We start from the raw sequence: 12,319 nt of genomic DNA on the forward strand, positions 1-12,319 counted from the left end.
AACTACCAACCCAATGCATAATCTTGTGTTTGTCTTATTTTCTGACACTTAAATTATGGCTTTAAAGTCATCATAGTACAAATTCAAATGTACTCCTCCTTTTGACCATAAAAAGAATACATCAATCAGGTCAATGCTCTAAAGCATATTCATAACAAGGGTTAAAAATAATAAAAGTCGCTAAAGGGTTATGAAAACATCTTGTCTTGCTTAAAGGTCTGGTTACATAACATTCTCAATAGTTGCAAATTCACATACTTTCTCATCAAACTTTGCACTATAAAAATGAAAAAATATGAATGTTCTTCAAATATATCTATTTTCATTAAGAAATAACATTTTGGAGACCCTCACCTGAAGTATAATCCAGATTTATTTTACTGAAATTCCAATAAATAATGGCAGTATCTTTGAAAGACAGATTGTACACTATTGCATCTTCACTCACAAACTGAGGATACTAGTGGTGCCTCAGACGCCTTCCACTCATCAAGAGTAGATCTGACTGCAAAAGAAGGTCTTCTAAAGCGGCTTGAGTTGCTCTGTGATTTGTGTTTGCGGCACGGAAATGTGATTTTAAATATTTAGCTGTCAGCTGTCTTTGAAGGACGAGTACAAAGCAGCTCCTCTTAAAAATACGAGTATGGCTAAAAGTTGAACTCTTTTTATATTTTTCATTTATTTTTATCACTTTGCTCATCAAAGTCATGTAACAAACAAATTCTAAGTTACTTTTAGCATTTACCTGTTTATTAAACTCGTTTGAAAAAGGAAGGTTATGTGAAACTATTAGTGACAAACACAGATGAAAGTGTTATTGATGAATAAACTGGCCTGAGCGCCATGCAAGGTTCGCTAAAGCACATCAACACACAGGAGCGAGCAGCTAGACTTCACAAGCGAAGCCGAAAACTTTAGCACCGAACAGACGATCGGCAAATTTCCCCAAACGAGGTCCATCTCTTGTGTGTTGTCTCCGTCAATGTTACTGTTTCGCCAACGCAAAAACCCGCCTTCTCTCCATCTGGTCCTCACACCTCATTTCTCTTTCTCTCACCCTGTCCTCCATCATGCTTTTCTCCTCCATGGATCAAAGTAGCACGGAGTGGGAGGACGGAATCCAGCCGGCCGCTTGGTAACATCTCATGTACGCCGTGATGTTTTTTGACTCGTGTTTTAAGGTGTGTAGTTAACACAACCTGATTGACTGTGCAGCTCATCAATCACCTCATCGATTGTTGGTTCTCGTCAATAGTTGAAAGCTCTTCTCTCTGCTTTTTTTCTACCTCTCTCCCTGTCTCAGCAGAGGAGCTCGAAAGCCCACGACAACCTAATGTGTCCCGAGTTACCTGCTTCCGTACCCACGATACTAGTGACTAACGACAGCTTTTTTAACCCTCTACCTGCCGAGGGCTGCAGCAGACACACACTGCCTGTCCAGGGTTTCCACTAGCAGGGGTGTTAATGGCAACAGAATGAGGTGACGTGACGTGTATTAACATTGAACACCACACATGAATTATACTCAATTTGTGAAACATGACATCTTTATTTGCAGTGTGCGTATCGGCACAAACACGAATGAGACATGCATGCAAACACACGCCCCAACGCAGAAATGAGCAGTATTATGTCGGTGACACGGCTACACTCCTGCCACTTCCCTTCTCAAGTCCCGTTAGGTCAGAATTTACGCTCAACATTACATCGGACATATTGCAATGTTTCACGGCTGAGAAGTCTTGGGTGAATGAAAAAGCAGCACAAAAAACATCATGACCCACAGAAAATGAAATACTCCCACACTGTCTGAGTGATGTGTGACTGTTACATGCTCTCAACACAAACACATTACAAAATATACACAGAAGAATAACTGAAATAAAAAAAAACGCTGCAGTCTTTGTCCCCTTTCATGCCTTCACTATGAAGAAAGATGTCATTGATGTGGACACAGCAGACACACATACGCTCACACACACCACAAAAAGAAAAAAAACATATTGCAACAGACTGCCATTAAAAAAAAAAAAAAAAAAGGCTCAGCCTCTCAGAAGCATCATCTACCTCTCCCCTCTCTCCATTGTCCTCTCCTCACATCCATAGCCAGCCAATGAATGAGGAAACAGCCGCTACCTGTAAATGAACCACACGCTCCTGTTTCTGGGGCCCAGTGATGGCCACGAAGAGGAGAGGGAGAGAGAGAAATCCCTCTCTCCGCATACCCCCAATTCCATGTCCCCCCCCTCCTCGCTCGCTTGCGTGTCCTCCTCAACCTCCTCCCTTCGCCCTGTCTTCCAGCGAGAGCTCAAGGAGAGAGAGAGTGGGGGAGCGAGAGGAGAAGAAGAAGAAGAGATGGAGGAGGAGAAGGAGGAGGAGCTGTGCAGGTTTTGCACCCGCATCCTTCACGTAAAAGAGGAGGACGACAATGTGACGGAAGAAAGCCGAGCCACCGTTACAATGTCGCTGGTGTCCTGAATGCAGGAGTTCCATTACGAGGAGGGATATATGGGGGGAGGGGGACGGATGGTCGATGGCGAGTGCGATTCCACGAACCTCCGCCGGTGCCTCTCGGATGCACCAGCAGCTGATTCCTACCCTGCGTTTAATACCACATGCAGATTCGCCAACTTTCATCTCGCCTGACATTTACTCCAAATGAGGGTCTGCAGGGAGGGGACCAGGATCCGGATCACCTGCCTTCATATTTGAGCTGAATGAAACCAAAATGAAGCAACTAAAGCGAACCAAAGCCGTCGCTCCAGTAACTGCTATGTTACGCTGCTGCGTCAAGGCACTTTGAAATGGTCTTCAGTAGAAACTGCACCCCCCCCCCCGTCCCCGTCCCCCCCTGCAAGGCGTTGACTGATGAGTCCTTCTAACATGCAACGCCACCAAAACTCCAGCCTGCAAAATGACTCATCAGCTGGAAGTCAGAGTAAATTACAGACACAAGTTGTCTCTCAAACTAGCATGTGTTGCTTCACGATAACCAGCTGCAGTGGCCGACCACGATCCAACCTCACACACGAGAACACAATGAAGGACGAGAGAGAGAGAATGTGGACGCAAGTGGCCCCGAGGCTGAAGAAATGACACAGAGACGCTTCATACCAGCATGACAGGTGACGTCCAACCCAACAATGATTGTACGACCAGCAGTGGATCAACACATGAGTGAACAAAGGGGGAAAATGAAGGAAGATTGTTGCTGTTTCAGTTCAAGGAGACGAGAGTGCAATACTGTTTTGCCCTTCGGATACTCTGTAATGATTGTAGAATATCGAATGATCTTTTAATAGCTTTAATAATATACTTCTCAGCAGTAGTTGTTTAATAGTCTTCTATCTAAAAATGTACAGTAAAGCTCCAGGATCATTAGGTACAAATGTCTGTATCTTAATAGTAGATTTTCTAAAACTTGAAACGTTGTTCTTGCTAGTATGTCAATGCATTTCGCTGAGGCTTCTTTGGGCCTGACACTGATGAGCCGGTGTCAGGCCCTCACTTCTGAGAACCAGAAGTATGTCAGGCAGAACAGAAGCTGAGCTAAAAGTGTCTATTGGCCACAAGTTTCCTACAAGGAAGCTGAACATTAATCTCAAATGTAAACCATGTCACTCGATCCGATGATGAAGCATCGGATGAAAGATGTCAGTTTATAAAGAAAAGACAATGAAAAGAGTGACATTTCTCTGTGCCTTTAGCAACAGCTGCAGACATGTATTTTAAGGAAAAGGACTAAAAACTTTGAAAAAATGTAATTTTCTGAAATAAATAAACTAAATTAACACATTTTATACAATTATTGAATTCTGGAAGTTATGGAAGATTTTTCTTCAACGTTAATCAAAAGAATTTATTTTTAAATTTTGCAAAATATCTATATTTATTTTATTTTAGAGAAGATCAGTTTGAGAGCAAATTATAAATAATAAAGTATGTGTTACTAGGTGTATTTAATATTGATAAAAAACCAAGAGGGTGCATTTACACTATGTCATGTGATATAGAAATATTATTCCAAACTTAAATCTATCTGAAAGGAGATACGACAGGCTGGATGAATCCAAAAGGTTTTGTTTGGATTAGCATAAATGTAATGATGTATTTTTTCAAATTAAAGTAATACAATTAAGGAGGAACTTTGAATATAAATGCTTATATAATGCATCAAAGCAAGACCTACTCCACATTTTACTATAGCCTGCTCTCCAGCTCACACCACAGCAATACATTTAAAAAAGTGAAATTTAAAATTGGAAAGTTACTTCTGTGATCACATTTCAGTACAACTATCCATTTTTTCGACTTTCACTTTCACAGATGATTTACTGTACGTTCCATTTGCGTCCATGAAATGTCAGACTTTGTTTGACAGTTTAGTTTCATTTCTGGTTTTATGTCGCCACTTTACGCCTGATGATTTCTGAACGTCTAGTCATTAGATCAGTGACATTATCTCTCACCTGGGTCCATCAGTGCCATCATAAGCTCCTACTGTAACGTTACGGAAAAGCTTCCTCTTCCCTTTCTCGCTCCGCGTGTCTGAAAGGAACAAATGAAAACATGCTTTTATCTCCCCCAGACACCATCTTTATGCAAGTGCTACTCCCACACAAAAATAAATGCAGTGTAATTGCAGTCTTGAACGTGTTCTCCATGACATTTGGGCTTGTTTGCTCTGTGTAGTGTGGAGCTAGCAGCTTGTAACAGAAGTATTGGACGGTGAAATGGCCTCTTGGTAGACATGGCTGTGACATGTGCTGCTGTTTCACTGACATAAAAGATGGTTCTTGCTGGAGGCTGTAGGCAACCCATATTCCTGCACTTCCTCCCTCTATCATATGCTCTGTCAGCCATTGTTATCTGCAGTGTTCTGTATCAGATCAGCCTTTTTATATTGACTCACTGTATGTTAACATAAACAATGTGAAAACTCAAAACTAGTTTTCCGGCTTCAGCGGAGTGCATTGAACTTCTGTGTTACCTGAGACTTTTCCTGGAGCAGCTACTTCTTCCACACAGTCTGATGGGAACCAACCAGTGCGACCATTGACGGTTCCTTCCCAGTGCCCGCCCTCTCCGACGCTTAACACTACAGGAAAACAGAAGTAGTTTGTTGAAAATATACACGTAACAGTTTTTCAACATCAAATATTCTTATCATGAAAAAGGTTAATTATTACAACAATTGGGATCGTTTATAAATAATACCTTTAACTGGTACTACATTAATAAATCAATGTGTATTTGTTAAGCACTTTAAACGAATAAGATAATGTTGTCCAACAAAAAAAAGTGGGAGGAAAAAAAAGCTCTTCCTCCTAAACTGACGTCATCTACAGATTCCTACTGACAACTGACCACCCACTCGTCCATCCATCATCATCATGTCATTTTATCAAAGGACAGTTTTTACACTTGTTTAGAAACCTCACTGAAGAGCCGCCCTGGAGGCATTTATTCACATTGTATTGAAGGTGGGTTGTATTTCTATTTTTTTTTTCTTGGATGAGAAAGTAGATGAGCCAGTTAATTCCACCTTTTTTTCGACTTTAATGACAAAACATGTTTTCCATAATCAAGAACATTGTTACCAGGTCCTGCACCTCACCCTGAAGTGGACCAACTGGACCCCGTGATAAATAATCGAGTAACCAAAACGTCCAATAAAAGAATATTCTAGTAAACACTTTCACAAGAGTGTATGTTGACAAAACAAAAATCCAATTATTTTTTTCTGTTATTCACAAGCATCTTGTTTGACTTAATTTATTATTAAGTCAAACAAGATGCTAGTGAATAACGGAGAAAAAAAAAATTGGATTTAAATTATTTAAACATAATAAATAAGACACAGAATTCAAAAATTCCCTAAAATTAAGAAGCTGGCTGGTATTAACGCATCTATTTTTTTTAACCCCATGGTCCGGGTACTATTACCAGTCTTTTTTTTTGTTTAATATAATGTTCTGTTCTATTGATTATTACTGTTTGAAAGAGGTTTACATTTTTTTTTACAGATAGTGTTTTATCTGAAGTAACAATAGCCTGTGACACTTGACACGTCAAGAAGTTTGTTTCAGGCAATTTTAATCAGAAAATAAACCAATAAACAAGTGGCTATGAGTTAAAAACATAGCCACTTGTTTATTATATTTGGTCTGAGAATATAATTCTGACATTAATACCGGTCCAAGGTGTAACAAAGGTCGGGGATCACTGCTGTTACTGATAACTGAATCCAGAATTCTTTCGATATGAATGATTGCAAATGTTTGCTCTCACCTTTAACTTTGTCACCTTTGTTGAGCGAGAGTTCTCTGTCGCCAGTGGCAGCGTGGGCACGACTGGCCACATACAGGCGGCCTGGCACGGCACTGTACATGCGCTTCATCTGACCTCCAGCTTTGCTCGTCGAGGTCGCTCTGGAGTGAAGGCAATGATGAAGAACTTTTGTGAGTCACTGAAATGGGGCTAAAGTGAGACGACACTCGGCATCCTCAGCATGTCGACAGGAATCAGCCATAGAAATGTATTAAAAAAAAAGCTTTGTTCAAATTTTTACTTCATTGACCTTGTAAAATATGAGCTGATTAAACTATTACTATGCTGGTATGAAAGATGTGATTTCACAAAACGAGTTTATTATTTTAATCATTCGTTAATGTTATTTATATAAAAGGAAACACCGACATATTTGTGTTTTGATCACTGAACTTAATGAAGTGAGGTCTAATGAAGTGTGCTGTAGACAAACCTACTGGGAAATAATATGCACTGATTGAAATCTTTTACTGACTATACAAATGGTTATTAAGCCAACTGGAGACAGTAAGAACACACAAATATTTTGTATTTTAAAATTGACAATGTTAACATAATTGTGTCTTGACTGGTTTATTCATCTTGTAGTAGAACAATCTACCTGTTATTTCAGCAGTGGATCAGAGACGGTGTTTTGTAAGACTTTTCAACTTACCAGAAGATAAACCCAGAAACCTACACAACAAGAGACTTAATCTTGTCTTGAACAAAAGTTCATGCTGTATTTGGCGATGGAATTGCAGTTGCATTTTTCTGACACACGGGGTCATCAGAGACAATATTTTAAACTTGCTTATTGTCGCTTTAACATAATTCGCTGTAGTTCAAGGAAGTTTATTTGAATTATTTCTTTTATTTAAGCATATCAAAAGATAGATAGCTGAAGGTTGAAAGTGTTACCCTTGTCTTCCACGTGGCTGCCGGTGCCTCTCCTCAGTGTCACTCTGGCCTCCTCTGCCTCTGGAAGGAGAGCGACTACGATTCCTGGGGCTACTGGAGCTTCTCACTCCGATGGAGGCTCTGCGTTGACCCTGGAGGAACAAACCCGTGTGTGAATGCTTAAGGGGTGAACATCGTAATGTTAGGTGTTCAGTACCTGACCCTGCTTGGGATTTGTGCCAGCCTTGTTGGGCAGAACTATTGGGTCTGACTGGGTCATGCTGTTATCACTGTTGGCTCGCAGAAGAGGGTGGGAGGAGGGGAGCGAGGGAAGAGGCAAGGTGTAGGCGCTTGCTTTTCGCATGGGAACGTATTTTGGCGATTCCAAAAATGGCACTAAAGATTACGTTGGGAGAGGTTGATGAGAAGGAAAGTTGATTGTTACAGATTCATTTTGAACAAAAACGTTATTAAAGAAACTGATACTCACCAATATCTGAACCTTTGTGGTTTTTGATGATTTCTCCAAGTTCAAAGTGACCAGAAATCACTGCCAACTGAACAAAGTAATAGTTTAAGCATTGCATGCATTTTGTTAAAATGTTTGAATGTGTTGAATTAAAATGTGCAATCAATTATATTGATAGATTTCTATAACAAAAGAAATTATCCACCTAGAAACCACAAAAAGAGTTTTAAAAGTAAAAAATGATTTAAATCAAATACACCAGACAGACTTAAATATAATGTACAGCATTTTAATGCATAATTTTATTCTTCACATAATAATCAGAAGCGCTTGAATCATTTAGACTTTCTTTTCCAAAAGTAAAATTACACTGAAAAAGACAGAGCTGTTAGACAATGTTTCCATTAGTGCTTTTTTTAAATTAATTCATCAAATACTGTATATAACTCACCAAGTAATCAATTTTGGTTGTCAGAAAAAGGTGTTATTTGCATTACATTTAAAATTAAATAAATGAATCCAAAAAAACATGAGGTGTCATTCATTTAGCAGATAAGGTGTAACTTGTTAATTCTAGTTATTCCAGTTGTACTTGTTGTAAATTATATTGAGATTTTTGAAAACCTTTTCTTTTTTTTAATGTCCAAGTAAAATAAAATACGAAAACAAAATTCATTCAATCTGTACATTTTAGATGGTTTAAATCTTTATTATTTTTTAAATTTAGGAATAACATATGATTTTATATCACTTTGCAGTCATTATAGATCAATTTAAATTAAAATCAAATTAAATATCTATTGTTTTATTAAATGCGCTTCATCGCTAAGATATAAAATACATTAGAGTGAGATTAAATATCATTGGATCTTGTTAAATGGTGCAGATTCATTGGATTTCATGAGAGATTAGGAGTGATTTCCCGAAAATCCCATGTTATATAAAACTCCACTCAAATGATTTGCTGTAAGAGTAACTGTGTAAAGCAGCATTTATTTTAAGACAGCACTTCTATTGAACACAAATGTTAAACTAAGGGTTTGTATATCCAAGTGACCATTAAATCAAACACTGCTTGTTACAAAGGTATTTACCTGAAAGGGGTTCTGACCAAGTTTGTTCTTGGCCTCTTTATTTGCTCCTCTGTACAGAAGAACGCGAACACAACTCTCCTGAGAGGTCGGAGAAGAAAAAGGGATTTATTAAATGTGGCTCCAGAACATGAATTAGTTGTGTTTCACTCATTCGTATAAGTGTGTACTTGCTTTGTTGTACAGGGCAGAAATGTGAAGCGCAGTATTCCCAGAGGCATTCTGGGATGTGACGTCTGCTCCGTAGAACAACAGATGCTCTAAATGCTGGGCAAAGCCATTCTGGCAAGCCTTGTGTTGTTAAGATAGAAACAGAGAAATCCTTGTATGAAGCTTTTGCTCAAATTAAAGGAGAGAGTGACTCAGATGAAAACAGTTCAGATACGTAATTACTTTTTTCACAAAAGCAGGTCAGGGCCAAACACTGCACAACAGACACAACATATGAAGGGTTTCCTCATATTTTGATACTAAAATATCATTGGATATGTTTAAGAAAGTTTGGAAAAACCAAACCAAAACGCCATGACAAGTTGCTGCCGGTGCAAACATAAAACAACAGTATCAATACAAGATGGACGGTGAACCAGGTGGTACCTTATGTATTTCTTCCATTCCAAACTCCTCGTCATCCCTTGGCTATATAGAGAGAATGGAGAGAAGAGTGCATGAAGGCAACAGAGAACAAACGACTTGACATCAACCTCGAAGACAAGAAACAATTTGAGTGAGACACGAAGATGTAAACATACGAATATGAAAGGAAACCGGTGACCAATCGAACATGTCCACCACTTGAGTAGTGTTACCTGATGGGATTCATCCCAGCCATTCTCATCCCTGGTCCCGAGCCTGGCCCTGTAATACAGCAAAGTCTCACAGCAGGAAGTGTCGCCCCCTGTCAGCACGGTGTGGTACAGCGGGGTCAGCCCGCAGCGGTCTTTGTAGTTTGGGGAGGCGCCCAAAGCAAATAACGCCTGAAATATTAAATGAAATAAAAAGTAAACATTAGCTGTGTTAGCAGTGTTATCGCAACAGCAGTAAAAACATGACGTCCCTTGTGGAAGCGACAGTCTGTTCTCTGGCTAATTATCGAATAACAGATACTGTGGATTCTTGTCCACATGGTCCAGTGTTGCCTTAAACCAAACAGCAGTCTACAGATGAATGATCAGCTGGTTGGTTCATGTGGCGACCTACTTTACTATCAATCTACAAATATGATTTTCCTGATCTACAATTTCAAGGAAAAAAAACATTGAAAACGTCAAATCTTCTAAAAAGCCTCCAGAAACATGTAAAAGTCAAACTATAAAGCTGATGCAATGAAGTATTAATCGAAAGATAATTGAGTTTTCCAAGCAGAAACATGTGAATATTTGCTGCATGAGTATGCTTAAACAGATTATTTTTGAGGCGAAAACAAGGAGTTAATTATTTTTTAGTTTTCACCTCTTCATTTTGATTCGCTTACCAATAGAGCTGCATGGTTGTGAACCCGCACAGCTTTGTGGACGGCAGTCAGGCCGTCTTTACTTCGGAAGTCAACATGAGCTCCGCCTTGGGCCAGAGCCTTGATGCTCTCCACGGACAGGCTGGACTGGGCAGCCACGGACAGGGGGGTCTCTGAGAAGCGTCAACAGCAGTATTCAAATTTCTGGTCAACTTTCAGTGGACTGTCTTTATGATCAAAATGGGACAGAAATGTCTCTAATTCTTTGAAATGAAAGTTTGAAAGAGTTGAGTAACAAACTTACCTCCACTGTCAGGGTCATGGAAATTTGGGTCTAGACCTTTATCAAGGATCTTTAGCAGTTTCTCAATTGCTCCGGTCTGAACATAATCCAGGAACTTTTTCAGATTTGTCTGACAAGAGATGGACATAAAACAAGAGATGAAAAAAACTGTTATCATCGGCATTGCTTACCAAAAGGCACCATTTACCTTTGTGCTGAGCTTTGCCAGGGCTTTTTCGTCCAAATTAGTTTGTTTATAAACCCGTGTTTTGTACCTAAACTGGTAATAGAGAAAGAAAAGGGTTAGTAGGTGTGACTGTAACACCTGAGAGTATATTGTAACAGTTTGTTTTAATGTCTTAACAAGAAGGAGTTGTCTCGCCTGCAGTTGATACAAAACTCAGCAGCGAGATTTCTGACCCGCTCTAGTAGAAGAACTCACATTTCTCTGATCCTTAAAACTCTCCACTGGCAGTTTCTTTCAGGATCAACTTTAAAATTCTGGTTCTTACTTTGAGATCTATTCATGGTCAGGCTCCTCCTTACATCACTGATCTGATCCAGCCTTACACCCCAGCTTGGGCTCTGAGGTCTGTGGATCAGAATCTACTGATGGTTCCTGAACATGCTTCCGAAACATCTTAAGACAATCTTATTTGTGCAGGCCCTGATTTTCTGAGACTCCTTTGTTTGATCTTTTAAGTAAATATTTTAACTGTGTATTGTTTTTGATTTTTAAACCGCTTTGTGAACCTGGTCAAATATAAACATCTTTCAATTCAAGGCAAAACACTAAACAGAAAGAGGTTTAAAATACCCTTGATAATCAACAAATAAATGCAGATACCAACAAAAATAATTCCAGCCTGAGCCATTGTAGGATTGGTTACACACTTGCCAATATTATAAAATCATTTTTTCCAATCTGAAAAGAATTCAAAATATGTTTTCACTTGTCAACCTCACTCAGATCTTAAATGACATTTCATACAGAGTTTTGTGCTTTTCAAGTATCGTCTGCAGCAAACTCTGCAGGCCAGAGGAACATTTTGTCCCTGGTTCTTTTCTAGTGGGGGTCTCAACAAAGACTGTTCTTTAAATACCCGCCATGAGTCACAGACAAACATGTTTGAGCGGATGACTAAACTGAGATCAGATGGTTTTAGTCTAGTCCTCTCAACATGATGGTCGTCTAAACCTTCCTGGCTGGGCCTGTTTGTCTGTTTTTTAGTCAACAGTTTACTTGAAGGTTGAAGTTTACACAGCGGCAGATGCTGGAGCTGCTGTGAAGAAGGAGGTGCAGGGAGCAACCTTTAGGAATCGGAACCAACATCTGTTTAACTGTGAAACTAAAAAAGGAAAACGGTAACAAAAAACATCCCTCAAAGGTAAAAACGTTCAACAAAGTAAATCTACGTATACACACTCTTGCTATAAATACCTGAACCTATGTAGAGATGTATCACTAATTCTATATTTGGCTGCTGGCTCGTGTAATTCACAGGCCTGACTTCATCTGAGCCCTGAAGAATGTAAACAGGAGGAGAAGCTTTGGGTCAAAGGTTCCACCGGATAGCTTGACTTGTACTTTAGCACCCTCTAGAAAAAGTAGTGGACAGTAGCAATTTAATGCAGTTAGTTTGTGACTCGTTTCAATTATATATATGAAGTTAACACCATTAAACAGAACATTAAACATGTATTAATATATATATTATATTAATATAATAATAATTAATATATAGTAAATTGTATTTGTTTTTTTTCCAAGTATATACTGTATAATTAAACAATATTGTGTTTTATTCAAGTAT

At 39.0% G+C, this 12,319-nt stretch overlaps 1 protein-coding gene across 1 annotated transcript in view; it reads right to left on the bottom strand.

The window, feature by feature from the left end:
• Positions 1-12,319, bottom strand: part of LOC148077601 (SH3 and multiple ankyrin repeat domains protein 1-like) — a 28,028-nt gene that overhangs the window by 11,767 nt on the left and 3,942 nt on the right. The window contains exons 3-15 of the mRNA XM_087794295.1: positions 10,714-10,785; positions 10,527-10,635; positions 10,244-10,395; positions 9,579-9,746; positions 9,367-9,408; positions 8,944-9,060; positions 8,773-8,850; positions 7,700-7,766; positions 7,427-7,605; positions 7,231-7,361; positions 6,292-6,431; positions 4,991-5,098; positions 4,470-4,548 (exon numbers count right to left, since the gene is read on the bottom strand). Of these exons, the coding sequence (XP_087650421.1) occupies positions 4,470-4,548; positions 4,991-5,098; positions 6,292-6,431; positions 7,231-7,361; positions 7,427-7,605; positions 7,700-7,766; positions 8,773-8,850; positions 8,944-9,060; positions 9,367-9,408; positions 9,579-9,746; positions 10,244-10,395; positions 10,527-10,635; positions 10,714-10,785 (1,442 nt within the window). The remainder of the gene's footprint in view (positions 1-4,469; positions 4,549-4,990; positions 5,099-6,291; positions 6,432-7,230; positions 7,362-7,426; positions 7,606-7,699; positions 7,767-8,772; positions 8,851-8,943; positions 9,061-9,366; positions 9,409-9,578; positions 9,747-10,243; positions 10,396-10,526; positions 10,636-10,713; positions 10,786-12,319) is intronic.

Source organism: Callionymus lyra, chromosome 6 (assembly GCF_982586985.1).
Source record: "Callionymus lyra chromosome 6, fCalLyr1.hap1.1, whole genome shotgun sequence".
Taxonomy (NCBI): domain Eukaryota; kingdom Metazoa; phylum Chordata; class Actinopteri; order Syngnathiformes; family Callionymidae; genus Callionymus; species Callionymus lyra.